At 40.9% G+C, this 27,877-nt stretch overlaps 1 protein-coding gene across 1 annotated transcript; it reads left to right on the top strand.

Annotated features, from left to right (window-relative positions):
- Positions 1–1,222: 1,222 nt before the first annotated feature.
- prkg2 (protein kinase cGMP-dependent 2) lies at positions 1,223–24,895 on the top strand. Its single transcript, XM_073466630.1, has 18 exons — positions 1,223–1,728; positions 6,134–6,300; positions 8,672–8,785; positions 11,112–11,217; positions 11,897–11,960; positions 16,265–16,342; positions 18,054–18,148; positions 18,674–18,742; positions 19,195–19,293; positions 19,415–19,568; positions 20,019–20,155; positions 21,527–21,616; positions 21,896–22,037; positions 22,528–22,691; positions 22,894–23,016; positions 23,967–24,029; positions 24,463–24,529; positions 24,800–24,895. Exons 1-18 carry the CDS (start codon positions 1,223–1,225, stop codon positions 24,893–24,895), a joined length of 2,334 nt encoding a protein of 777 aa, XP_073322731.1.
- The last annotated feature ends 2,982 nt before the right edge of the window (positions 24,896–27,877 follow it).

The following is a 27,877-nucleotide window of genomic DNA, read 5'->3' as shown; positions in this document are numbered from 1 at the left end:
TTAAATGAAATAATAAAACAAATTCTGGAATTTATCCGAAGCAGCAGAATAATTAAACATTTTGCCTGATTATCACAGCGAATGCAAACTTTTTGAGCTGACCTCATCATAAAACACACGTGCATATTTCTTGCAATAAAATACAGACGGGGGTCTACGCGGCTCCACCTGACCTGCCAATCATACCGGGTTGCCGCGCACGCGTGAACGCGCACAGCTGAGCAGGAGAGAGCGCGCGAGAGAGGGAGAGACACGGGGAGGAGAGGAGAGAGAGGATGAGAGCAGTGTGGCTCATGGACTGTCTCTCTGCGGATGCTCGAACGTGCGAACACGTAATTTCTTCTTTTAAATCTTCTCCCAAGCTCGAGTGAAGGCTCTGAAAACTACCCAGGTGAGTGCTGACATCTACTCTGATTGATCCAAACACGGACTCATTGAGCCCTCACATCTCTGGAGAAGAGTGACGAGGCATCGGAAGTTGCAGGTGCGATAGGAGATGTTTAAAAAAAAAAACTGAACTGAGTTAGTTTTTAATTGACTTTAATTAAAAGAGTCGCAGAGTATTCTCTTAAGAGAGGTCCTCAGCTGTGTGCCAGTTAATCTGTTTCTGGAGATCTTCCAGTCAGGATGTGTGAGAGGTGAGGCTTTAAAACAAAACGCACAATCCTAAGGGCTTATAAATGATGTCAGTAATTCTGTTTTCTCAGAGAACAGCCTGCTCTGACATCCACTCACTGTATCAGAGCAGGAATGTCATGAATGAAGACTACTGTATGTGTGAGTGGGCGACAGTCCCAAACAACAAAAACAGGATTGTTCTCAGACATTTTCCCCCATACACACTCTTAGAAACAAGTTCGCTTTAGCCTGAAATCATTAGTTATTTTTATTTATTATATTTTATTTTTCTACGCTTCCTGAGCAGCATCTCCTTCACTAGCAGATAGGGAGTGACTGTTGATGTAATGTAATACTTCCTGCCTTCTGAATAATAAATGGAGAAGACACACTCATTGACCATTATATACTGATTTGCTCTCTCCTCTCTCTTTCCATCTTTCTCCAGTTTTCTCTCCTCAGCTCTTTTGTTTGAAACCCCACTCCCGGCTTCCTCAAACAGACCTTTTCGTGCTAAATGTCACTGTACTGTTGGAGAAGCTCGCCTCTCTTTCATAACGCCTCAGCAAATGTTGACTTTGAATCTTTCTCCTCAGGTGATAAGATGGGGAACGGTTCGATGAAATCAAAGCGCTACAAACACGCAGATGGATCTGCTGCCTACAAAGATAATGGTGGTGGGTTCAAAAACTCATCCCTGGACTCTCTGAGGGCCCGAGTGGATGAGCTGGAGCGAGAGGGCAAGAGGAGGGATGAGGAGCTTTGTGCCAAAGAGCAGCAGATCAAAAGTCTCCAGGAGCAGCTGGCCAAGCAGACGCGAGCTCTGGCCGAGCTGAGCGAAGAGCTGCAGAACAAGTGCATCCAGCTCAACAAGCTGCAGGACGTGATGAAGAGCCAGAGCGCAGCCTCGGCAGGTCTGGCATCAAGGCAGCCTTCCATCAAAACCAGCAGCAGGGGCAGCCCCAACCTCAGTGTTCGCATCAAGGAGACCCTCAATAGAAGGAAAGGGGCCAAAGCCGGGGTGTCGGCCGAACCCACATCCAGGACCTACGACTCCAGCAGCCTGCCGAAGTTCTCCTTCGAGAAGGCCCGGGTACCGAAGGATGCGAGGTGAGATGAGGTTCCAAACACAAAAGGGTGAAAATGAGGTGTGACAGAAGGCAGTTAAAGGTTCATGATACCCTCAGGCTCTGTCTGTCTCAGCCTATAGCAGAGGAGAGTTTAAAATGCAAGCAGCAGAAAGAGATTTTAGTGTGTCATAAAAAAAAAGACTATTCCAGATATTTCATCTGCTGGAGACTGACTTTCAAGGCATAATATGTGACATTTCCACATTTAGATGTCTAAAAAAGATTCAACCTTTGTTATATAGTTTGTTGAGTTATGTTCTTAATTATCCTAAATGTTTCCGACAACGTTTGATTTAAGGTAACGGTGTGTTTGATTCGGCTTCCTGTCCACAGCATCGTACTTCCTTTCAGGCCTTTTTTCACCATAACTTAAAACAAGGAAAAGACATCAGAGAGGATGGGAGGAAGATGCTGAACTAGCTCGCTAGCCACTCTGTTGTTTGTATTACTCACTTGTGATGGACAACAAGTATTCATTTTTTAACATATCAGTTATGGGATCCATTTAGCAATAAAGACAACAACTCCCATGATCCCACGCTACATCAAACTCCTTCTTTTGTTTTGACTGAGAGACCACAAGCAGCAGAAATTACATACTGTGCTTTTAAACCCGGACTGATAAAGAAATAAAAGTTGATTTTATTTCCAGGATGAATCTATTTCTTCGTTAGGTTTTCATTTTACTGGCCTATTAAAGTAAACAACACTATATGAACAAAAGTATGTGGACAAGCCCTTTATTTATGGTTTGTTCTCGACTCACTAGTTCCAGTAAAGATAAATCTTAATGCCAGTAATATTTTTATAGTTTGTGTTCAGCCATTTCCTGTCTCGAGAGGACAATGTGCACACAGCCAGGAAAGAAATGGATTCCCAGTGTGGTCTGCACAGAGCCCTGACCTCAACCCCATCCCACACATTCGAAATGAACTGGAACACCAACTGTAAAACACACCCTATCGCCCAACATCAGTGTTGACATGTGGAATGAGATAACACATATATGTAACTTTGGGTGTCCACATAATTTTGGCTATGCAGTGTAGCTTTAAAATATGGCCTTTTCAGTTTTGTTTATTATAGCCCTTTTTTCAACTAATGACAAAAATGTACACAATGGTATTTCTCTTTGTCATCTATGACCTGAAAAATGCTTTAACCTCGTACTAGTAAATATAAACAGGGATACATTTTCTTTCCTGGAATAAAAAAGGAGCTCCACTCCTGCCATGAAAAACAATTACCTTTCTCCCAACCGTTATTTCATTGATCTATACTAACCGCCTGTGTTACAGTATGTCCCACCCCGACAGGAAGTATATCAAATTAAGGAAGTAAGTCGATCTCAAAATGCTGCCTCATGGGGCCATTAAAGCTTCAAGCCTCTAAAAAAGATATTAGGGATCATTTAGATTGACAAAAGAAAGAAAAAAGAATGAAGAAGCAAATATTTCAAACCCTCTGAGCACTCAGCCTCTGAAGATCTCAGATGCAAAATATTAAGCTTGTGTATGATAAGTTGCCCAGTGGCTGTGAGCGGGCACAGAGGTGTCTACACTGAAACAGGACTCTACACTGATCACCTGTAATACTGCACAACTACTGTGTGTTGGATACTAAGATCAACCGTCATAATTAAAAACACTCAGTATACCATACTGCTCAAACATTTGTGATGATCGTGCCTTCAGTCACTTATATTTTTCTTGTAAATCTTTCTTCTGTTTAGAGTAAATAATGTATTTTATAGAAAAATGTTTTGAAAAAAGATGACTGGAAGGTTGTTTTGTACATCTAGTCTCCATGGTAATATAAAGTCATATGACTAATTGATGTAATCAGAAAACAAAATGCAGGTACCATTCTGATGAAGGCAAGTTGTATTGAGAAAAAAGTTGAAGTTAAAGTTGATCACTCTATTCTTACAAGCCTTAACCAAACAACAAGGGTTAAGAAAGATTTAGATTCAGCGGTTCCTGACAAGGTTTGGAAATCTAAAAAAACTCTTGACTAAAAAGTCTAAATGGCTATCTATCATGGCTTTTTTAAATTTACCTTTAAAGGTGCAATATGTAAGAATTGGCCACCTGTCGAAGCAACGTCACTCCTAACAAATAGGGGGCAGCATAACACCAAAGTAACTGCTAATTGCTGCTAACTGTAGTTGCCGTTAGCTAGTTAGCTCAGTTAGTTCAGTTAGTCATGCAGTTAGTGGTCCAGAGTGGGAGCTTGCAGTGGTATTATGAGACAGGTCAGGCTGGGGCTAGCTGGTTAGCATGCTAAATTCAGTAGATATCTTTGCAACACAGTACATAGACAGCCTTGATATAATGCAAAAACTCTGAAACTGATCATGTTAGTTATTTTTAGTTAGTTAAGTTTCAACCAAAATTCTTACATATTGCACCTTCAACAGTCAACACATGCTGCCCACGTCTCTTCAAGCGCTCTCTCTAATCAGCCACTTTTGTTCTGTTGCAGCTTAAATGAATGCAAACACAATAAGTGCTCGTTTGTCATTTTAACACAAGCCGACAAAGAAAGAGAGCCATGTTTTACAGTTGTTTTGACAAGCTGCGGAGAGATACATTACGATCAAATCCAAATGTGTGACCACCCCGCACGTCAACTCACACACACAACAAGCTCAGAGAGACAACAAAAAAGGTTATTTAATCAGCAAATCCTGTTAGACTTCCCAACATGAAAGGCAAATTGCCTTTTGTCACCGTAATTGTTCTTCATGTTGTACAAGATGAACGCAGCACTCAGCATTGAATAAATGTGAGCATGCAGAGTCTCCTTCTCTCAACCTGATCCTCATGTTTAAAACATATGCTGCTAATAAGCCCAGCATGTATTATATAACCCAAACCAATGTAAATGAGGCAGGCTGGCCCTTTGAAACAGAAAAGTCATCTTCAGTGAGTGACAGTGTAACATGTTGCAGACGCGGGCAGAAGTAATGACGCATCTTGGTGGGAGAAAGGGATGTGGGTATAAAAATAAAGGACTGGACGTCATCTGCTCGGGCTTTATGAAGCCCAAAGTGATAATTTATTACACATGATAAGGTGGATAAACAGACCACCCACCACCTGCACCGCTCATCTCTCTGAGCAGCGACCGGGTCTCATGATCTATAGTTTGCGTTCAACCGTGACTCTTAACCTTTTCGGTTAACAACTCCCCGAAGGAAGCGATGTCTTCTTCTTACGGCCCCTCGCTGCAGCTGTTAAAATGCGCAGTGGTGAACTTTGACAGCTCATGATGATTTTATGTTTTCGCTGTTTCACTTGATTCATCGTTGGAAGGAGCCCAGAGGCTGCAAATAGTCATCTTCTCACAGGAGACAAAATATTTATCACTCAGACTAAAAACGTGGTGAGTAATGTGGAGGTGGGTGTCCTGGTGGCTCAGTGGGCTCAGGAACATACCACATAAATGCAATCAGCAGAGGGAGAAGTACTTAAAAAGACATTTTACTTAAGGAGGTCTTAAAACTAGAATAGAGCATATTCTACTTACTACTTACCAGAAAATACCCCGAAGTTTACCTCAGTTAACACAAACAAGTACTACTTGGCATGAAAAGTAGTAATGAATAGGCTGTTTTACTAGTTTTCAGACCAGTTTCAGAAACAGGCGAAGGATAGAAGGAAGGAAAAAAGGAAATTAGGAAAGAAAAAGGGTATGGCTGAAGAAAAGAAGAATGGAAATGGATAAAAAAAAGTAGCAAAGTAGTAAAAACTGAGTAAGTAAAAAAGGAAAATGGCATGAAGGAAAGAAAGACAACAACTGAAAAAAATAGGGAAGAAAATACAAGAAGTAAAGAAAGAGACATTCAGAAAAACAGATGGAATGAAGAGAGAAAAAATTAAATAAGAGCTGGATGGAGGAACAGATGGAAAGACAGAAAAAAGAAAAGAAAGCAAAGAAGGAGGGCCACAGACAACAACATTATTTTTAAATAAATTAATCTGTTGATTATTTTCTTGATCAATTTTCAAATTATTAGGTCAAAGATTTCAGAAAATATGATAAATATCCATGACAATTTTCACAAAAGTTGATGTATCCGAATTGCTTGCTTGTTGTTGACCAGTCAAAACCCCAAAGATCTTCAGTTTACTGACATGGAAGACTAAGTAAAACTGCAAATATTCACAAATTAAATACATAAATAAAAAATCTTTATTTCTTTCCTCTTTATCTGATACTAAGGCACTAAAAACACATCTAGAGTAAATATATGTAACAAACAAGCTGTAATTCAGTCCACTTCTGTCCATTATAGTCATAAAAATTGCTAAAATGTCAACAGTCAAAAACTGCACAGCGTACGTCACATTTCTAACTCTTCCCCTGTTGACTGTGACCAGTGTGAAGAAGCTGCTGACAGATGCCCTGAACAAGAACCAGTACCTGAGGAGGCTGGAGCTGCAGCAGATCAAAGACATGGTGGAGTGCATGTATGAACGCACCTACCAGCAGGGAGAGTACGTCATCAAGCAGGGGGAACCTGGGAACCATCTGTTTGTCCTGGCAGGTAGGTCCAGTCCTGTTTGATCTTCTTCTTCTTTTTGGTCTGGAAGAAGTTAATTAGCAAGTGAGCTTTTCTGTCCACTTCCTGCAGCGGCTGATGCACCTTAGTGGGCTGCGTTGAGATGACCGTTCCTTCAAGTATGGATATTGACACATTCTACTCGCAGTGTCTCCCACTGAAAGACTGTCTACTTGTTGCGAGACGTAGATATTTAACAACCTGAGAATGAAACTCAAAAATCAGCCAGTGGCGGACTCAGGATGTTTGAGGGGCAGGGGTAAAAAGAGGGGACCAGTGCATAGAAGCTTGTGATTAGAGGGCACTTCACCATGTTTTGTCCACTGGAAGAGCACCCTAGAGGGCACTTTATCTCGTCGGCACCTAGAGCATACTTTATCATGGTTAATCTACCGTAGGGGCATACAAGAGGGCACTTTCGAGCGTCTCTCTGTCTGCAGAGCATGTGTGATTGATGGTAGGCATGAGGGGAAGAGCAAGGGCAGATTGTTCACTGATTGATCGCAGATGGCGTCGTTCTCTCGGACGGATTAAAACAAAAAGTATAAATCGGGAAATGGGTCGCCAAATATACTTTAACTTTTAAATGTTAATATACCTGGGCGCACCACCCAAATGAAATATATGTGTGGGAAACAGTGACTTTTTTCTTTACCAGAAACTTCTCGCAAGTTCTCAAACTTTGCCCTTACTGGCTACTGTACAGCTTTCCGGACCACGAGCCAAGCAAATCAAAGAGACACAGCAGCTCTAAGTCAAGCAAGCTTTCGATTGGTTCCAGTGATCGACACAGATGAATGGCATCTAAACTTTTGCAATCCTTTAGACCAGTTTGAACATTTAACTGACCTAATGTTAGTGAAAAACGTATACTGAAATTATTTTAGCCTCTGAAAAGTTTATCATCTTTTGGCAGAAAACTGAAATGTACCATAACCCTACTCTTTAAATCTTAACATGTGTTTTTCACCCATTTATTTCCTTCCTTATTCATTTACTGATTTACTTACTCGTTTATTTGCTTTAATAAAATAATTTAATGGTGGGTTGGTAGTTTTTTGGTTCCTAAAGGGAACTTTTTCATTCATAGTGAATCTCTCAAAGTAACCAGGCAACCAAAATTTATGGATGACCACATGGCCTCGAAACAATGGTTGGTCATCTGCCAGTGTAGTTGGTGGTGAAATTAGCCATTCACAGACAAAATGTCCCAGAATGTGTTCTGCTGTCTGGTGATACAATGATTTCTCACCCTGGACAGGAAAATGCAGCAGGTCAGTCAGTAGTACAGTCATGTAGAGTCACTGAAGCAAATGTAATCCTGACACGATGGGATGTATCCAAATATGACCAAAACTATTCATATTAAATTGTCTGTAAAATAAATAATGTATGAAACAGAATCTTGGCTGTGACAATGAATCTGTGACATGTTTTACCACCAAAAACTGAATCCAACACTGCTTTTGCTCTTGTGATGTGAGCAGTCACTAAGGTAATAAAACAGCTCATGACTGATGATTATTCACTAATGAAAGCCCTTGAAATAATCCCATGGACGTCAGGAGCCAGTGATTGTAATCTCATTAATTAAGTCTTTAATTTGAGTCATAATTTGTGCAGCAAATGACTTCATTTCAGGGTCACTGACGGCCCAAGAGCCAAAAAATACACGTTATGCCTTCTGTTGCGCCAACAGTAGGTACAGATGGTGGGAAGGAGGAGAGGACAAAGGGGTATATTGTTGTTTCTTTGTTTATATGAAAGATTTAGCAACTATTATTTGTGATATATTCCAGGATTCATGTTGTAAAGAGGCTCCTAAAATTGTCAAATTACAGGAAATACAGGAAATGAAACCTGCATGTCTGTACGTATCAAGTCTCTGTATTACCTGCTTATTTTTAGGTGTTTTATGTAAACAAGCTAGGGCTGGGCAGTATGGCCTTAAAATAATATATACTGTATTTGTAGGCTATAGGAGATATATCTTGATATTTTGAAATCTCCTTAAAAGCACTTCATAAATGCTAGAAGTGGGCGCCAAAAACAAAAATCACAATATTTTTGACCAAATATCTCGATATATAGCCTCATATCATGATAATGGTGTAATATTGATATATTACCCTGCTCAACTACCAGCTGCTGAAATCATGAAAAGCAGAAGAAGAATTTTGTTATGTTCTAGCCAAATGATCAGTAACCTAGCTCGTTGTCCTTTGTTAATGAGCTGAATCAACTTAAATGTCACTGGACTGCCTGTAGCATGTGTCTGTCTCCTGTTTCTGTTAATCTGTGTCCTAATTGTGGGATTCAAACAAAACTATTGATTGTCCTTGTTTCATATTTACAGATGGGAAGCTGGATGTGTTTCAACAGAACAAACTGCTCACATCGATAACGGTGTGGACCACATTTGGAGAACTAGCCATTCTGTACAACTGCACAAGGACTGCATCAGTACGAGGTAAATATTCTGACATTTCTACAGAAGAAAACTACCTCAGAACTCAACTTCTCCTCATCGGATTGACAAAAACCAGGAGCAGTGGCTACCTGTGTCTTGTTGTCACCATGAGACTCTGCACAGAACTGGTGCAGATCTCTTGTCAAAGTGTACTTTTCAAAATGTTGAACGATTACTTGAAAGCAACACTAGGTAGCTTTCTGCCGAAAGATATTGATAGTGATAGTGATGATTGTTGAGTTTCCTTCTATCCATCCATCCATCCTCTGTAAATTCCTTGCATGGTCACGGGTGGCTGGAGTCAATCCAAGCTAATATAGGGCGAGTGGCAGGGTACACCAGTCTCATGCCCAGATCGTCAAATAACAATCACAATCAAATACCAAATCAGGTCATGGTGTCTGACCCCAACCATTAACCCAAAGTGTTGGTATTACATGATCTGGGACCTGAGACAACCGACTATCATTCTCCAGAATTACTTTAAAAGTTACATAGTGTTGCTTTCTGTAGAGCCCGACTGATACTTGATTTTTGGGGCAAATGCTGACACCTATATGAGGAAGTAAAAAACTGTGGTATTGATATACAGGCCGATATACACACTTTTTTTTTTCAGTGATCATTCAAATGTGGTTATCAACAGTTACAGAGGGAGGATATTTCACAGCTTAACAATAACACTTTATTGTCTAAATAAAATGAAGTAAGAGCACTGAAACAGTCAACTTCCTGGGAATTAATTAATTATACATTATCCTGAGCATCTTTGTCTGCATTATAATCTCTAAAAAAAAATAAAAAAACGTAAAATCTGCGCATATCGGACAAGATATACATTGTTACCGATATAACTGTCAAGTCAAGTCAGTTTTCTTTATATAGCTCAAAATCACAATCACACTGCCTTGGTGGGTTTTACAATTTGTACAGAAAACAACATTCAGTGTCTTTAGACCCTCAATTCAAGTCAGAAAAAAAAAAATAGCTTGGGCTCTAACTTTAAGTTGTGCACAACTGTCATGTCATTGGTTGTGCTTTGAGAGGTCACTGACAAATACCTACCTAAAGATCTAAAGCTGAAACGTATTGAACGGCCAGAGCTGATGGAGCACAAAGCAAATCTGCTACTCAGAGCCTAATTTTATTAGTCACACCCTTGCTCCATGAAAAAGGACATTTTTACCACTGCTGTAATTTAAGGCCTCCCATAAGCATTTGCAAATGAGTCAAAAATGAAATATTGAACAGGTTGTTCCTATTCACAACCAAGTCGGAGCCAAAACTAGTTGCTGCACTAGCTGTTCCTTCTGTGGAGATAAACTGGCGCTAAACATGAAAAAACTCAATGAAAATTCACACCAGATTAAATAACACCAGCTACCACATGCAGAATTGTGACTGTGGCTGAGGGTAAAAGATGGCAGCTACCATTTTTATTTAAGTGGCCACACTAGCCAATAAAAACAAATTTCCCATCCTGTCCAATATCACTTCATATTCTTTTATCTCCCTCCAACTCACTCCCGAATGCAATCTGACTCTTCTGTGACCTTCATCTGAGTTGCGGTGACTTCTTAAAGCCGAGGATCGCGTGATAGTGAGAGCAGGGGAATCAGATAGGTCATTAGGACCGAAGTAAACAAGCTTTTGGATGGGTCTGTTGACAAAGGCTTTACATGATATCCACAGCTTTGCATTGTGATTGGTTTTCACCTCCCTGGCATTTGGAAAGCACATACCATCTTCTATGTGAGTGCTCTTTGTCCAGGTTTGTATATTTAACCAAGTAATTGACTGGTGGCCCTTAGGGGAGGGACACTGAGCTGACCTCAAAATTCTGGGTGAAGTGGCAAAACCGTGACAGTCTGACAAGCCTCTCTGAGTGGATTTTACATGATAACAGATGATGTGGATAAAGGGGAACTCTTTCTTTGCTACCGGTTCATGTCAAACTTTCACAGCTACTTCCTCCCTGCACCAACAGATGCTCGTCTCAGAGTTTCTGTAGATTTGATCGGACTCACCACCAAGATGGGGGACAGATTACAGTGTTTTTCTCGCCTCCTTTGTGCATCTGACAAAACAAAACAATGCATAATTACTCTGTGGTGACAGAGGGCTTTAATTAAAGTAGAAAATAGCAAGAAAGATAAGGGAGGAGAAAATAACTCACTCACTCTTCCATCAGTCAGTCAAATTTTCCTCTGCCATTGAAAACAGCTGTGACTCCTTTCAAATTTACCGATCAGGCTAACTAGTTCATTGAAAGGTCAGAACCTTGACCCTGCCCCACTTTCTGATGGATGTGATGTTGCTTTTACAGCGGTGAACAAAGTGAGGACGTGGGCTTTGGACAGGGAGGTGTTTCAGAACATCATGAGGAGGACGGCTGAGACACGGCATGAACAGTACCGCAACTTCCTCAGAAGGTTAGCCGAAAACTATAGCCGACAAGCTGGCATCACCTTACTGTTATGATTCTCGTAAGCGATCATGTACAAGAACTTTTATGTAAGTAATGACAAGTAAAAAAAAGAAAGTAATGTCCAGGATAGAGGTGGAAGAATGACATCGTTTTTATGGATAAACTATATAGTTTTTCTTCCCATAGCAACAGTTATACCTACATTTAAAGCTGCATTTTGCCATTTCGGACCAGTAGGGGGCAGAAAGATTCCAAAACCACCCGACAGTCACAGGTACATCATTGATGGCCTAATTCTTCTCTGCTAGATTTTTAACTTTCTTTACTAGAAACTCCTTTAATTTGGCTGTCTGTCGTTCAGCGGGCAGGAAGCCATTAGCCAGCCTGTCCATACTGTGAGCTTAGTGGCTTAGAACAAAAACAAGAAGCTTAAAGAAGGTAAACGAGGCTAAAAGCTGCAACAAGCTTTGCAAAGAGAGTTGAGCATCAGATCTGGGATCAAGAAAACAGTCCAAATTATAATCAATGATAATTTTTATAAATATAAAAGCAAAATTTAAAAACTGATAACAACAGGTTTAGATCACTTACATTGTCCTGCATGTGTAATGTATAGTAATTTTGTATTCGAATGTAGATTTAGAAATAAAAGTTCATCGTCTGTGTTTTGTCTTTTCTGTCAGTGTTTCACTCTTGGCCAATCTACCAGAAGACAAGCTAAGCAAAATAGTGGACTGCCTCGAGGTGGTAAGTTATTCTGTCAAACTATCTATATGTCTACTGGAGGGACAATTAGACTTTTCATTGTATTGCCTCAGTATTGCACAACCCACTGGCAGCTCGTGGGAGCCCCAGCGTTGCAGATAGCTGCTGTCAAAATATCATTACCATTTGGCCATATACCATTACTGCATGTCAGCATATTCTTTCTACCTCCAGTCGGCAAGACCTCACAAATTACCTTGTTGATGAACAGAGCCGATATTATTCCTGTCATCGCCGGGCGCTGTATATTGTTACCATAATTATTTGACCAAGGCCCCAGAAAGTGTTTATTCAAATGGGGGACGAGTGATTTCTTAAAGATGTGCGAGTGACAGCCTTTTGGTGTGAGAACATACACGTGTGTAAAAGTGAATGTGTGTGTGTGTTAAGTGTGTGTGTTGAAACATGCAGGAGAATGGCTCACTCCAGTTCTCCTCCGTAAGCATTGTATTTCAACGGTGAAGGAGAAAACGGAGCGGAGCTTGTCAGCTCCGGGTCAAAAACAGCCTCTCTCAGCGTCTTTTCACAATGAAACCTTCAAGGACGTTCATTGTGATGGTTGGTCGTCCCGCTACTTTCCACTACGGGAGAATTTCCTTATTCAGTCATTTCTGATGGAGCTGATTCTGTTGCCTCTCGGGGGTGGGGGGTGGGGGGGTGGTTGTAACTTAATAGTGGTGCAGATGTTCGTCGAGAATCCGCCAGATAATATTGAAGCTTCGTGTCAAACAGAGGGGGAATGGAATTTGGTGTGTTCTGGTGTGTGTATTTTTGCCTGTATAGTATGTGCGTGCGTGCGTGTGTGTGTGTGTGTGTGTGTGTGTGTGTGTGTGTGTGTGTGTGTGTGTGTGAGGGGGTCTGAGTACCTCACTTTTGGATCGTCTGTCAGATTTTCAATCTGATCTGCAGTTTGGAATTTGAACTGGAAAGCTTCAATAGCAAAGACGGAGCTCTGTTGAAAGTACAGCATACAATAGAAATGAAAATCAGTTGGCATGAAATAATTTATATAATAAATGTCGTCACACAGACTAACAAGCTTACCCAGAGAACTGCAGCCGAGCAATGATGGTCTGAACACAGATGTTCAGCTAAGCTAACAAGCTACCTAACTTAGGATGCTTAAAAAAGTTAAAAAAATGTTGGAGCTTTCAACTTTGTGACCACTTTACTAAGACTGAAATATTGGTCTGACAACTTGGTACAGCTAAAACATCATGTTTCTATTAGGAAAATGCTTATAATATAACAGAGCTCCAAGACAAGCACAGGTGATGAGAGCTGCTATATGATAATATATGTCCTAGTGTGACACTGTTACAAATGGTAAACTGAATTATGACACCAAATGTGCTCTCACACAGCGAGAGCACACCGCTACATCTGTTTGATATAATTAGTGTTAATTAGTCCAGCACATACACATAACCCGTAGTAAAACAGCAAACTGTTGTTACACTTTGAATTAAACAAACAAGATGTTACATAGTAATCTTTAGAGGGGCTGGGTTGTTACCATTGGGTATTTCTGATCTACAATGTGGTTTGGGTCTACTTGGTTTCAGGCAACTAAAACAACCATTTACTTAAAGTTTTCATGAAGTCAAAATGCTGTTTAAGTGTTTTTATCACATCAGTCTTGCTCTATATCTCACCTATGTGTATGGGCGCCCAATGTAGTTAGCTGCCGTTAGCTCAGTGAGCGGTCCTCTCCAACTTAGCCTGCCAGCGTCTCACAAGCTCACTCATGAACATGCTATATCTTGCTTGTTTCATCTGTTAAAAAACACAGTGTAAAAACAGGAAGGCAATCAGCAAGGATGAGAAGGTTGCTGGCTGCAGACTTTCTGTCGAACTACTCCTTTAAGAGAGTGCACAGACAATTAGTACTGTCTTGAGTGTATACAAAGGCAGAACATGTTTTGACACTCAGCTACATGGGCCACATATGAAATATGGACCATCTGGCCTATATGTTGTACGTATACTGTAATTAAAAATGTAAAATGTAAAATTTTACAACCACTTTTAAAAGCTTTTTTTGCTCTTTTTCTGCACTTCTCTGCAAAATGGGGATGGCAGAAAGCAACGGCTGTCATATTTGACCCCTTTTTAAATCATTCATGCATGCTCTTGCCGTGACTGATGTTTCAACAGCTTCTTGAAGGCAGTACGATGCTTTCAAGGAGCGGCACAGGACAAGCAGTCCACCTGGGGGCCGCTGAACACTGAGGTGGTCTTAAAAATAGGTTCCTCCTCTTGTTTTAGTGTCTCTGATGGTGGAAGCAGAGAGAGTCGTGCGGTTGAATGTGTTGCTGTGACTGTTCGATTGACAGTCTCCAAAAATAGGATGACTGCAGCTGAACCTGGCGAGCACACAACAGAGCATTAGTGGCTTTCTCTAACACTGACACGAGCAGACCAAGCTGATGGATAAGATAAGTCAGAAGGGGATGTATGTGATTGTTGGGGGTCAGGGTACTTGAAGTATCTAATGGAGAGGCGTGCTTTTAAGCTTTCGAGTGAAAATGTCCTCTTTCTTTCCTGAAAAGGTAAATGTTTGGCTCAAGGTCAGGATTCAGCCTGGTATAACAAACCAGAGACACAATTCAAAAGCTGTCGCTCCCCTGCACAGTCACTGTATCATCCAGACAGTCTTTATAAACAAAACCGTGGCATGTTGTCTCCGCTGTCACGGGCGGGTGTTAAACTAGGCTCTCCTGAAGCGTAAACGGGGCGTAAACAAGCTCGGACGCTCAAGGAAAATGCCACTCGTGTCAAGAGTTTTGACAGTAAACACCAGGGAATGTTTACGCGTGGTTGCCCTGATTTGTTTGTTCACTTTTCACCAAAGTCCTCTATAGTCAAATGGATTACAGCCGTTTTCTCAGCGGCGGGAATTTGGCATCCATCCCAGAGGGCATTTCATCCTGGTCACCTTGCACTTCCCCTTTTTTTCACCTAAAAGCTTTAAAATGGAAGGCGATCTGGCAGCTCGCTGATTCAGCAGCGTGGCTTTAGTGCGGTGGTCGAGGTGGTGTGTTAGGTACAGAGAGAGTGACTGACAGCATGAAGTGAAGGAATCTGTCTCTGGATGAGAGCTGAGCGCACTGAGAGAACATACTGTTCCTCAGTGTTTAGTAACTGTCATTCAGTTTTATGATGCTCGTTAAACTCAACTAAACATTGAAACAAACTTTCTCAGTCGAGTGTGATCCCACTTCTGCTCAAGAAACTGGAGTGTGTCCGTGAGCGTAAATGGCCGACTGCTTCCCATCATGTCTGAGTCTCTTGGCCAGACAAACTGCTTAGTCTGTGATTGGCTGACAGGTGTACGTTTTAATCAAATCAAGACACCTCACGGTGAAAACATAATTTCAAATCAGTGTGAAGGGTGTATTACATATGCAGGTAACCGTAGCAACAACACTGAGGCTTCAGGCTATGTTGAAATCAACTACAAACTTCTCAAAAATGGATGATGATTTGAACAGACACTTTTTCTCCCCTGTGATAGATGGCTGTGGTGTAAAGATTGTGGATACGACTTTGCAATGCATTGATTTTCACTTGACTTGACTGGATGACAAGGTGATATCTAACTGGAAAGATAATAAATGATATCGTGTGGCATGATGTAAAGCACTCTGCTCTATATTCGAGGGTTGAGTGTGTTTACAAGCAGATAACCAGAGAAATTTCTCTCTGTATGCAAACTTCAGTTGAGCCAAATCAGTTCTATTTATATAGCCAAACATCACAAAACACAAATTTGCCTCAGAGGCATCTGCAATTTGAAGGCATGTCTCTGATAATATATGGCCATTTGTCTCTATTTTTGACTTCTTAAAAATAATATTTAAAGGATTATTTAAAAAAAGTGATGAAAGAGTCACTGGCAGCCTAGTTTAAAAAAAAAACAGTTAAATTAAGATTAACATAGACCATGGTGTCACAACACAAATATTCACCACTATCATATTCATCCTATTACCATGATCATCAAAGGCCCTCTTGACAGACATTAAAAGCATCATAATCAACACATACCTTTGACCTATACTTCATGTTTCATTAATCCCACAAGCCTCCCAAAAATCTGCCCCTGGTCAGCAGGTTGAGAGGCTCAGAATGACAGTGCATCATTAGTGGTTGAACTCCAGATCTCATCCCGCAGGGGACCAGCTACCAGGAATCAGACGAGGCGGGTCGATGGTTGAATCAATATAATGCCTCAGTTCTGTTTGTTGTTCTCCCCCTCCTCACCCCCTCTCCTGTCTCATTAGGAATACTATGACAAAGGAGAGTATGTCATCCGGGAGGGAGAGGAGGGGAGTACCTTCTACATCATCGCGCAGGGAAAGGTAATGCGTCTCACACACTGTAACAGGTGACATGAACTAGCTGGACAAAAACACACCCACAAACACGTCATCCAGTTTATGATGTAAGTTATCAAATATGTTGCTATTTCTTGAAAGCAGATTTTCATTGTCCATCGTCATGTCAGTTGCTGATCAATCAGGAAGTGGTGAAATGATAACAGTTTGTCAGATTCCCTGCAATTGTATGACTCACAACCTTGAACACAGCAGCATAACATAATCCCACCCCGAGCGTGACGCCGGAGGAAAATGGCCATCCTGTGATTACGGTCAATGAAGGATCACCGAAGTGATTAGAGTTCATCCTGAGTGGTGGACTGATATTTCCATCCATAGAGCCATTGTTGTTTTTTAAAATCTGTCCTTTTAAATGGGTTTTTTCACCATTATTCCTCTTAGTTATGATAAGATGCTACACATGGGCTGCAGTGCAGAGATTTCAGAGACGTTTTCAGACTCTTGAACAATGACACTCATTAAGGCCAGAGACAAGAGCCTTAATCCCGTCCTGACAACAATAAAATAAATCCTCTGGTGCCGCAGTTAGACAATACTGTGTGACATCTCTATTGCACTGATCAGGATGCTGCTCAAGGCTCTGTGGCAAAGGCTTTTCTCATCATTCAGCATGAGTGTTGAATGGCTCCAGAAATACCATTAGTCTGGGACCCCTTCTGCTTTCACTTTTCCTCTTTCCCCTTCATTTTCCAACATAAAGACCAACTGCATACGAAAGTGAATCCATACACTTACAACCTGTAAGTAAATCAACAATTCAGGGGAGAGGGATTTCCAGGTGGCAACTTCGAACAATTAACTCAAATATTTTTTTAGAAACTTATATCAGACCCTAATGGACATTGTTGTATACCTGACCCCATGTCTGAAATCATGCTTAGATGTTTTAACCGACAGAAAACATGTCCAAAAGACAGTTTAAGTTCAGACAAAACATTTTGTTCTTCAATAACAGACCTATGTTGGCTAATACTCTGACAAAACAAGACAGTCAAACTGTATGTGAGTCGTGGAGGTGTTGGACTATGACTCACCCGCCCGTCTGTCTGACAAGTCAGCAACCTGACACCGGGGAGTGAGGGGAGATGGAGAGGGGCCAGAGCTGTCCACAGGGGACTTTCAAAATGCCATTATGAGCCGATGTGAGACAGCAGCTCCTCAGCGCTAAGCTAACCAAACCAGTGAGAGACACATGTTGTTTGGGAGAAAGGGGGCTAATACAGGAAATAGCTCCACTACCTCCCTCTCCTCCCCTCCCCCTCGTACCCCCTGACAAGGGAGGGAATAAACTCTGAGAGCCACCAGGAAAAACAGGGGAAGTGGGGGTCGCTGAGGTCAAATGGGACACTTAGCTAAAACACATCCCGGCCTGCTTACTGCTGTGATGTCATTGCGGCATTTCTGCGGCAGGATGGTGCCACGAGTGGGCTGTTTGACCTCGGCCAGGGTGGGCCACTAGTTGTTAAAGCCTCACAAATGAAGAGGAAGTTTCACAACATTCAGGAGTATTTTTGCAGAAAACTGCTTCTGTATTGGCAACAGATGAGGAACGACAAGCAACATAAACAAAACAAAAAAGAAAAAAAGGAAAATGGTGATGATAATAATGATAATAATAGTATGTTACACCTCCCTGCCAAGAACGCTCAACCTAGGTTATATTTTTTTTCAGGTGAGGGTGACCCAGACCACCGAGGCCCACAAGTTGCCACAGATCATCAACACGCTGCAGAAGGGAGACTACTTTGGAGAGAAAGCCCTTATAAGGTAAAAACAAACATAACCCCCCCCCCCACACACACACACATTGTTATTTTTAACCTGCTTCGGGATATTTTGGTGGAAAGACACACGGTTTTAATTGCCAAGTCATGCAAAGTCATTTTTATTCATACTGCCCAAAACCACAAATTTGTCTCAGAGGGCTTTAGGACACCTGCTATCCCTAAGACCTCGATTCAAATGAGGAAAAGCTCCACAGCAGTACCTGCTTTCCATATTGAAAATAATGAGAGGGAGAGGCAGAGCTGGAAATATCAAAATCGGCAAAAATAGAAACTGTGCACTTCCATTTTAACTGGATTAACATAGCTGTAATCTCATCGCATGTAATCTGCAGTGATCTGACAGCCTTTGTCAATCATCTTCGTCTACATTACCAAAAAGTTTCATTGGTTGATTCTTTGAGAGTAGGCCCAGTGGTAGCTGTTTTGCAAAGCCTTTTCTGGGCACACTTTAAAGACAAATGTGTGTGTTTTATGTGTGTAATGTATATCTCTCTGTTTATTTCAGTGATGATCTTAGGTCAGCCAATATCATTGCTGAGGAGAACGGCGTGGAGTGCTTGGTCATCGACAGAGAGTGAGTACTCTGACATTTAAAGTGTAGCTTTCTGGTTGAGACATTAACACCAAACACTGACAAAATATTCCCTATTCCTCTGTAACACAAGGTTGTCAAGTAGCAACTTAGATTCAGTTGTTAGTTTGCTTTTTTCTTTTCTTTTCTTTTCTTTTCTTTTCTTTTCTTTTCTTATCTTTTCTTTTCTCTTCTTTTCTTTTCTTTACAACCTATGACATGCCATCTGAAAGTGGCAGGTCGGAGTATGTCGACAAAATAAGTAATCATCCTCAGGAATGGGGTATTTTGGTAGCTGCTATCAACATCGTGTGCAAGACTTGCCCTGATTTCCCCCTGTAATCTAGTTCTTTACCTCAGTGGGACACCTCCGTCACATCAAAGTTGGGGTTATGAAGCCTCTCCGCCAACATTCCAGTGGTTGCACTGTTGACGTGTGGTTGTTGTTTTTCTAGGACATTTGATCAGACGGTGGGCACCTTCAACGAGCTACAGAAGTACCTCCAAGGCTACGTGGCAACACTCGATCGTGACGACAAGAAGAGACATGCCAGGTGGGTGCAGCGCTGTGAGCTCTGGCCAGAAGAGTGAATGAAAGCTGTGTTAAATGTTTTTTGAACTACAAACTTTTTCATTTTGCCGGGACTGAAAATATAAGTTTCTGTCTCCGGTCAGGAAGAAATCTGTGTCGCGCCACCAGAGCCAGCCGCTATCGCCAGACATCATCCGGCTGAAGGACATGGTGTCAGTGTTCCCATCATCCAGGCCCTTCGACCACCTGGAGGTCATTGCTACCCTCGGGGTCGGCGGCTTTGGACGAGTAGAACTGGTGAGACCTTAATCTTTTATTATCTATTTATGGTTCAGAAGTCTGGGTTAGACAAATGAAGTAAGTATGGTTATGGTATTTTTAGTAGAAAAAAGGGGAATTCTGAACAAGAAAGACTGTTATGGTTGTAGATAATCACTTGGTTTGGCTATCTCAGAGTGCCAAAGCCTCATATATACTTTGTCACATATTTTTAGACTGAACAAGCGCTGTAGATTTTGTCCCCATCACTTACACTGAAAGGGAAGTAGGCAGGGATCTTTTAATGGTGAGTGTGAACAGGAGAAATTACTGCTAGCAAAACCTTTTTAAAGGTTCATATGGGAAGCTGACTTCTGTTTGAAGACAGACTAGAAAAATAAAATTGTGAACCTATCATTTTATTACAGCTGTGATAAGTGAAAAAGTCTATTGTCAAAAATCTTTTCCCATCCTTATTTCCATCTGCAGGTGAAGGTGCAGGGCGAGGACATCACCTTTGCGCTGAAGGTCATCAAGAAGAAGCACGTCGTGGACAACAGGCAGGAGGAGCACATCCACTCGGAGAGGAAGATCCTCGCTGAGGCTCGCTCACCTTTCGTTGTCAAGTCAGTCCTCTTGCTCGGCCTCCAAAACCATTTCCATTCTTTATCCTACATGATGAAGCTCTGCTCCATTAGTCTGGGAAAACAGTGTGGCGCTTATTAGTTTTTGATGAGATCACAGTTGAGGCCTTGAGCAGATTACATCTTCTCAATGGGGGAGAAAGGCAGGGGATATTGAGATGCGTGCTACAAAAATATAGTTATTTGTGATGAAATATGGCAGCAGAAGCTTTTCTTCGCTGTTCGTGAGATTACGATGATCCAATTTCACTATGTGCAGTGGAACAGGCTCAGATATTAAAGCCATTCTTCACCATCTGAAAGGCTCCTCTTGCTGGCCTCCTCATCATAGATGTATTTATTTGACCTTTTTCAGACGTTTTACTATCGTCTCTTCATATTTCTAATCTGTTTTCAAGACTTATGCAAGGGGATCTATGATTTAAGGCTGTGAAGGATGACAGTGTGGTTGAGCGCGTTAACATCCACTCTGCTTTTTCAAGTGTCCTTCAGTGTGATATTGAAGCTCTACACGCTCCTGGGTTGCTCTAAACAATTTACTCAGAAAACATTGCCACAGGGGTCAATTAAAATCACATTAGTTCGCAAATTGAGCTGTAATTTGCGTCATACTATCTTTTAATATATTATAGTCACTGCAGTGCATTGTTGTAACAACCACTGGGGCTGCATTCATTCATTCAAGAGTGCTGCCTACTGTTTATGATGTATTTTGCATAATTAGCTTTCTCCCTGCTAGTTCATCAGTTTAATGTTTACTAGCGGGGAGTCTAGCCTGAGTGATGCTGTATCTTAACAAAAGAAAGCTATTGTGGACTGTTTAGGCAAGTGATTATTAAATGTGGCTACTAAGTTTAGTGGCTACTAAGTTTAAAGTGATAATTTCAAGAGATCAGAGAAAAAAAAATTAGCACCATGATTATTTTAAACCAGGAAAATAGTATACTGTTAGACCAGACGGTACCCATTTTGGTTTTAAAAGAGACATAATAATGCTATTTTTTAGGTTCATGATGTTATTTTGGGTCATTACTAGAATAGGGTTAGGTGCTTTATTGCCCAAAAATGCATCAAATACCCAGTCTGCTCTGATTGGTCAACTAACACACACCTGGGCCAGCACAGTATCTCTGGTCGGCTCAGTCGTGTTTTAGCTTCCAGGTAGCTTGACTTCTACCGTGAATAAAGGCGTCATTATGTAAATAAGTGACATGGTGATGTAGTGTGATGTCAGAAAGTCACAGAATTAGTGTGAATACATAATGAAAACAAAACAAACAGCATGACTATTGTTCTGTCTACATAAAACCTTTCACTTTGAAGCTAAACTTGTCTCTGCTTCTCTTACTCCAGACTGTATCGCACGTTTAAGGATAACAAATATGTGTACATGCTGCTGGAGGCCTGTCTGGGTGGAGAGGTTTGGAGTCTGCTCAGAGACAGGTAGGAAAGACCAAACACTCTAAAGCCCCTGACATTTCTTGAAAACTTGCTGGCTTGTTACATAAAATGATTGTATGTTGGTGAAGTTACTGCCTAATGAGGGAACTTTTCCTGTCTCAGGTTCACTCATCATCAATCACTGAATGAGAGCAGCCTGCAAGTGGGTTTCGGTGCATTTGTGTAATGATACCACAGCTGCTGTTTCTCTGGCTCTCTAACAGCGTAGGATCTGACCCCACTTGTCAGCAAAATGTTTAAATTGGGCTTTCTTGTCTTCAGGGGGAGTTTTGATGAGCCCACTGCCAAATTCTGCGTTGGTTGTGTCACAGAGGCTTTCGATTACCTCCATCGCAAGGGCGTCCTCTACAGAGACCTGAAGCCTGAGAATCTCATGCTGGATACTGAGGGATACATCAAACTGGTGAGCGTTACGCGTTTTAACAAATACTATGAAATGAAATAACATTGTTTTTTTTTTAGATTCTTATTGTGAAGAGTTTGATCCCTTGTGATGACTAACCAGTTTCTAGTAGATTTAATTAGCAAAGTTCTCTTTCTCACTTTTATGCATTTCATTGACTGGCTTTTTAAACCTTACATTGACTGAAGTACTTATTGTGCTGTGAACTGTGCTTACACCCATTTTTATCTCTATGGAGATAAAACTGAGTGGCTTTTATGAGATCTAAAGAAAGTTGATAAGCACCTCAGTGTTACTCAAGAAAAAACGGGCCTGAAAGTCCTCAAAGCAACATGATGTAACTTTTTTACCTTAAAATAAATGAAACTGAGGGCCAATTCGCACAAAATGCTGATTTCTACATAATATTGCTTGAAAGTAGTTTTCTGGTAAAGCCCCATAGACTTTTTATAATGAAATTTAATGAAACTGATCAACTCTACCTTCCCAGGTTGACTTTGGTTTTGCCAAGAAGATCAGATGTGGCCAAAAGACTTGGACATTCTGCGGCACACCAGAGTACGTGGCCCCTGAGATCATCCTCAACAAAGGCCACAACTTCAGTGTGGACTTCTGGTCTCTGGGCATCCTGGTGTTTGAGCTCCTTACTGGCAGGTTAGAGCATGTGTTCATCTGTGCTTCCAGTCTGCAGTTAGGCCTGTAATCATCCATTTTATCACTTCAATCTCTTACTGCTGATTTGCTGTAATTGTTTGCTGGCTGGAACAGAAGGCTGCTGAAAAGCTCCACTTCAACAGGCCTCAGCTAAACCAAAGGCTCAATTAAATCTCTGTATTTTTGTCCCTCCGCTCCACAGTCCTCCATTCTCAGGGAGTGACCAGATGATGACGTACACTTTCATCTTGAAAGGCATTGAGAAGATGGACTTCCCCAAGAAGATCACCAAGAGACCTGAGGACCTCATACGCAAACTATGCAGGTACAAGATCACGCAGGCAGAGCAACATTCAAAAATGAAGCCTTCAATCCAATCTCTCCAATCTTACCACCAGATTTCTCAGAGCAGAATATGATTATGGTCGATGACCTGATGAATAGTGTAGAGCAGAGGAAGGCTAGCAGTCCAGTCTAGGTACCTGGGAGGGGTCTCATTTAATCCAGGGCTGCAATTAATTAATCAATTAGTTCTTTGGTCAATAAAATGCCAGAAACTGATGAAAAATGTTGATCAGTGTTTCCCAAATCCCTAGATGTCGCACTGTAATAGAGGAGTAAGAAAACCAGAAATTACTCACATTTAAGAAGCAGGAATCAAGAATTTTGTCTTCGATAATCTAAATAGTTGGTGAATAATTTAATAGTTGACATCTTATCGACTAATTGATTAATTGTTGCAGCTCTAATGTAATCCAGACAAAATTAGCTCACCCTTTGAGAGTGAAGCTCAATTCAAACCCACATATGCAACTAAATGAAGAAAGACGACAATTTTTTAGCAAATTGTGTGGTTAATGCCAGATGTTGAAATGCTGATGCTAAACTGCATTGCACGCCTTAAAAGTTGAATAATACCAACAATGTATGAAGGAAAAAAACCTGATGCTAAACTGAATTGCTGGCTTTAATTTGTTTGACGTAACATCTGAAAGTGGTGTGAATAGTTAAAAATGTAGGATGAGGTTGAAGGATCCAAAATATTCTAAAGGCTGGGAGCTAAACTGCATTGCTGGCTTGAATTTGTATGGAGAAGGAGCTAAGTGATTATGAAAATGTATCAAAGATGGGGAATGTTATAAGATTTAATGGGGTGTCTGGCTCAAAGAATAAACAAGCAGATAAAAAAAATATAGTGATTAAAGTGTCCTCAAATGTTTAAACTCCTTACCTGAACAACAAAATGGCAGTCATAAGATCTGATCTATTTTACAGGCGAAATCCCTCAGAGCGACTGGGCAACCTCAAAAATGGAATTACTGATATCAAGAAGCACAGGTAAGAAGCAACCGATTCATTTTGTTCTGATCTCAGTGGGAAGATGAGCCACACAAATTTAGCACTGATTGTACATTATGAATGTGGGCCGGTGGTTTAAGACCACGGCAATTACATAATCAGTGAAAACACTGTACAAGAGCAGTCAGATGCAAATCATATTCAAAAGGCTTATCTCATTTGTGGCCTAAATAGTCTTTATACTTCCTGCTCTTCATCCCACTCTACATACATTCAGCAAAACTTATCCCCAGGAATAAGGGGTCAAGTTCAGGAAGTGAATGTTCGCGAAGGTTCCTCGTAACGCAATCAGTCACACCATAACATCCACAGGTCAAAATGGCCAGGGGAATCAAGCTTTGATTTTTGACATAAATAGATGCAGATTTACTAATTGATATGTTTTTATGTGCTCTCAATAATGTGTCTCAAGATGGTTCAATGGCTTCAACTGGGAAGGACTGAAGGCGAGGACTTTACTGTCTCCACTGAAAAGAGAAGTAAGTGTAGATATTTATCCAGACTTGTAAAACCAAGAGTTTGTAGAAGTTGTAAAGCGAATATAATGACAGAAAATAACAAATAAAGTTGTTTTTTTAATTTTATTTTGTATATAGTACCACAAGAATTGACCTTAGAAATTGCAATTATGTATTTAGGTGCTCCAACAATAGTTTTCCACTTCCAAAACTGAGGTAGTAATTGAGAAGGCATCCTAAGAAATGAATCTATCACCTTTTCCTTCTTCATTGTCTTCACTTCCACAACAGCTTACGGGGCCGACAGATCACAGCTATTTTGACAGCTACCCTCCAGATGAGGACAGTCCTCCTGAAGAGCTGTCTGGTTGGGACATGGACTTCTGAGACCTTCTGCTCCACCTTTCCATTCTTCCTTCCATCGTGCACCTTTACATCCAAAACTTGAGGGGTAAAGTGGGTTTTCTGGTGATCTTACATCACCTCTGCAGCCATGGTGGAGGTCCTCAGGTTCTGGGCAAAAGTGGCTGGTTACTTTATGAACTTATGGTTGGCTGTCTCAACACAAACGAACAGCTATAGGAGAATTCTTATTTACGTTTGACTGTGAACAGGTGTTAACCGTTAAACAACTTATCCTTTGGTTAAAGGTGCCATATGAAAGAATTTTAGTTTAAAACATTCAAAAATGAATCAAAATTGTCAACAGAATTGAGAAGAAATAACAGTTTTGATGTTACATCACAGATGTCTACGTATTGTGTTGCAGGGATATCTATTGAAGTTAGCAAGCTAACCAACTAGCCCTTAGCTACTTCATACCTCAAGACGTGATAGACTGATAGCAAATGACAACAACACTCCCCTGGTACTCCGAGCTCCCACTCTGGGCAGAGCCAGCTAATACGACCACTAGCTGCATGGTTAACTGAGCTTACTAGCTAACAACAACTACAATCAGCAGCAGTTAGACTGATACAATGGTGATATGCTGCCCACTATTTTTTTGACGTATTAATTCGACAGGTGGCCAATTCTTACATATTGCTCCTTTAAAGTGGTATTCTTGAGGATTTCAGGAGTGGTTGAACGATAGCGGTGTTAAGTTCACTGACAAACACACACTGCATTTCCTGTGACTATTTCTTAAGAAAACTCAACTTGTGTTTCGCCAGTTAAATGTTTTAATGTGGAGCTGTAGCAGTAGGAAGTGTAGCAGCAGTGGTGTATTAATAACAGTGGTGCAGTAAAACTGGCATGTTAGCATTCTCCTCAATCTGAGGCAGTGGACAAAAAACAGCTGGCAGTGTTTGTGGGTGGGATGCCAGTTAGGAAGGTATTTTGAGGCTTTTCCACTGGTACTTTTAGCCACGCCGAGTCAAAATGAGTTGGTGTCGTCAGTTAAAGACACCCTCAAGCAGGTAGCCCTGTAGTAATGGAAATACAAATCCCTGCCGTGCTGGGCTGATGTGCCGAGTCAAACCAAGTAGAGCCAGGCCGGCAGATGTAATGGATAAACAACATCTGTCTGCGTTATTTTAGACATGGGTAATAAGAACCAGCTCTGCATCAAAACAAATTCTTAAATTGTATAACAAGCCAGAATTAATGAAAAACCTTTTTCAGTCCACAATGCAGATTCCCATAGATAAGTGATCAATGTGCCTCAGCCTACAGTTCCCATTATTCATGCACTAAAGCTCACGTAGTGTTTGCAATATGGCGAACAGGAATAAACGAAGAAGAACAATGAAAACAAGTCAAACAACCAATCCTTTCCAATAAAATCCCTTTAGTGACAGTGCATCAACAACATTGTCACCACATGCTGTAACAACAACAGAGTGAAGAAACTTCAGAAATACTCTAGTTATTTATTACAGGTTTAGCTCTGCTAAATTACCCTGCAGGCAAGTTACTCCGAAATAGTACCCAATGGTGTGTCCTGGATAACTAAGCTGGCCACATTAAGCTTTATTTCATATTACTTTGGAGAGACTTTATGCATTCCTTAATGAACCTTAGCCCATGTAATAATCTTTGACAAATAACACTAAACTATTGTTTTCTGTGGGCCCTCATGATGCCTCCAGATGTGGTTGGTTGGGAAATTTGTGATGCAGCTGCAAAGCCTTTATTTCTTACAGCTGAGGGAATTTTTGATTACATGTGCAGTTTGTTTATGGCTGTGGAGGAATGGAGGTGTGGGGGACGGGATATGTGTGGCGATGACACTGTAAAAAGCAACTGGAGAACAATCATGGTCTTGGGAAGAAGAAATTCGACTTAACTGCTTCAACAGCATCATACCACAATCCACTGCTATCCCCAACATGAATCATTTGTCCTAAGAAGCATCAAGAAGTTCCTTGTCCCCACAGTCCCTCCACAGGCCAAACTAGACACACACAAAACATGAACTCTATTAAGTTATAGAGTGTGAGCATCCCGCAGGAGGGTGACCTGAAGAAATATTTACATTTGAAGCTTTCAACTCCGTAGTTCCCGGTAAGAGAAAGTTATTTCTGCTCGGTCTGAGGCGTTGATGATGTGAGGAAGAACAGCAAAGAGACCAAACTTCTACTATGAGGGGTTTTTCAGGAGCTTATGTAATTTCCATTTTTAGACCCTTCAGGTTTACAGTAAATGGACTGTGTACCATGTGTCTATGTATATACTAGTTACTGTAAAGCACAGACAGCAAAAATACACAATTTATACAATCCAAACTACTTGTTCCTTTACGTATACCTTAACAACCCGGCGAGTGGATTTTTGTAAATATCACATAAACATGTATACATTGACTGGTGAATGTGTGTGTACAGTATGTACAGTATCTGATAATGTCTGTGTGTGTCTGTGTGACACACTGAAACTCTTAGAGAAGCTGTGGCCTTAAGATAATGACGACTGATTTCAGGATACAGCTGTGTTTGTTAATATTTCACATAGAGTTTCTGTTTTCTCAAAAACTGATTTTTGCAATTGAACAGTATTTTTAGGTTTGGCAATTTAAACTTTGTTTATAGCCATAATCGATTATTATTATTTCCTGACTGTACTCATTGTGGACATTTGGACAGGGGTGTGTGATAACATTAACACAGGTGTAGCGTGTAAAACATTAACTGACGTGGCTTTCCCAAAGAAATTCTGAGCATCAAACTCCTCATTTTCTGCTTTCGGGTGAATATTTATGCACCTATTTGTGTCATTTCTGCATCGATTTGTGGAGAAAATGTCTTAATTTATCTAAAGGAAATAATTTATTGAGAAATAATGTCCTATATCAGACCTCCAAGCCCATTTACCAGGTTATAATGTTAGCAGTTAATGATTCTGTAAACCACAGATAAGAGATTGACA

The sequence above is a fragment of the Pagrus major genome, chromosome 5, assembly GCF_040436345.1.
Source record: "Pagrus major chromosome 5, Pma_NU_1.0".
Lineage (NCBI taxonomy): Eukaryota > Metazoa > Chordata > Actinopteri > Spariformes > Sparidae > Pagrus > Pagrus major.
This window is presented reverse-complemented; position numbering and strand designations above follow the sequence as displayed.

Excerpts from the sequence above, each read along its gene's own strand:
- prkg2 (XM_073466630.1), top strand. The coding sequence starts at position 1,223 with ATGGGGAACGGTTCGATGAAATCAAAGCGCTACAAACACGCAGATGGA. Across the intron at positions 1,729-6,133 it reads CGGGTACCGAAGGATGCGAG|TGTGAAGAAGCTGCTGACAG; the intron begins GTGAGATGAGGT and ends GACTGTGACCAG. Across the intron at positions 19,294-19,414 it reads GACAAGAAGAGACATGCCAG|GAAGAAATCTGTGTCGCGCC; the intron begins GTGGGTGCAGCG and ends GTCTCCGGTCAG.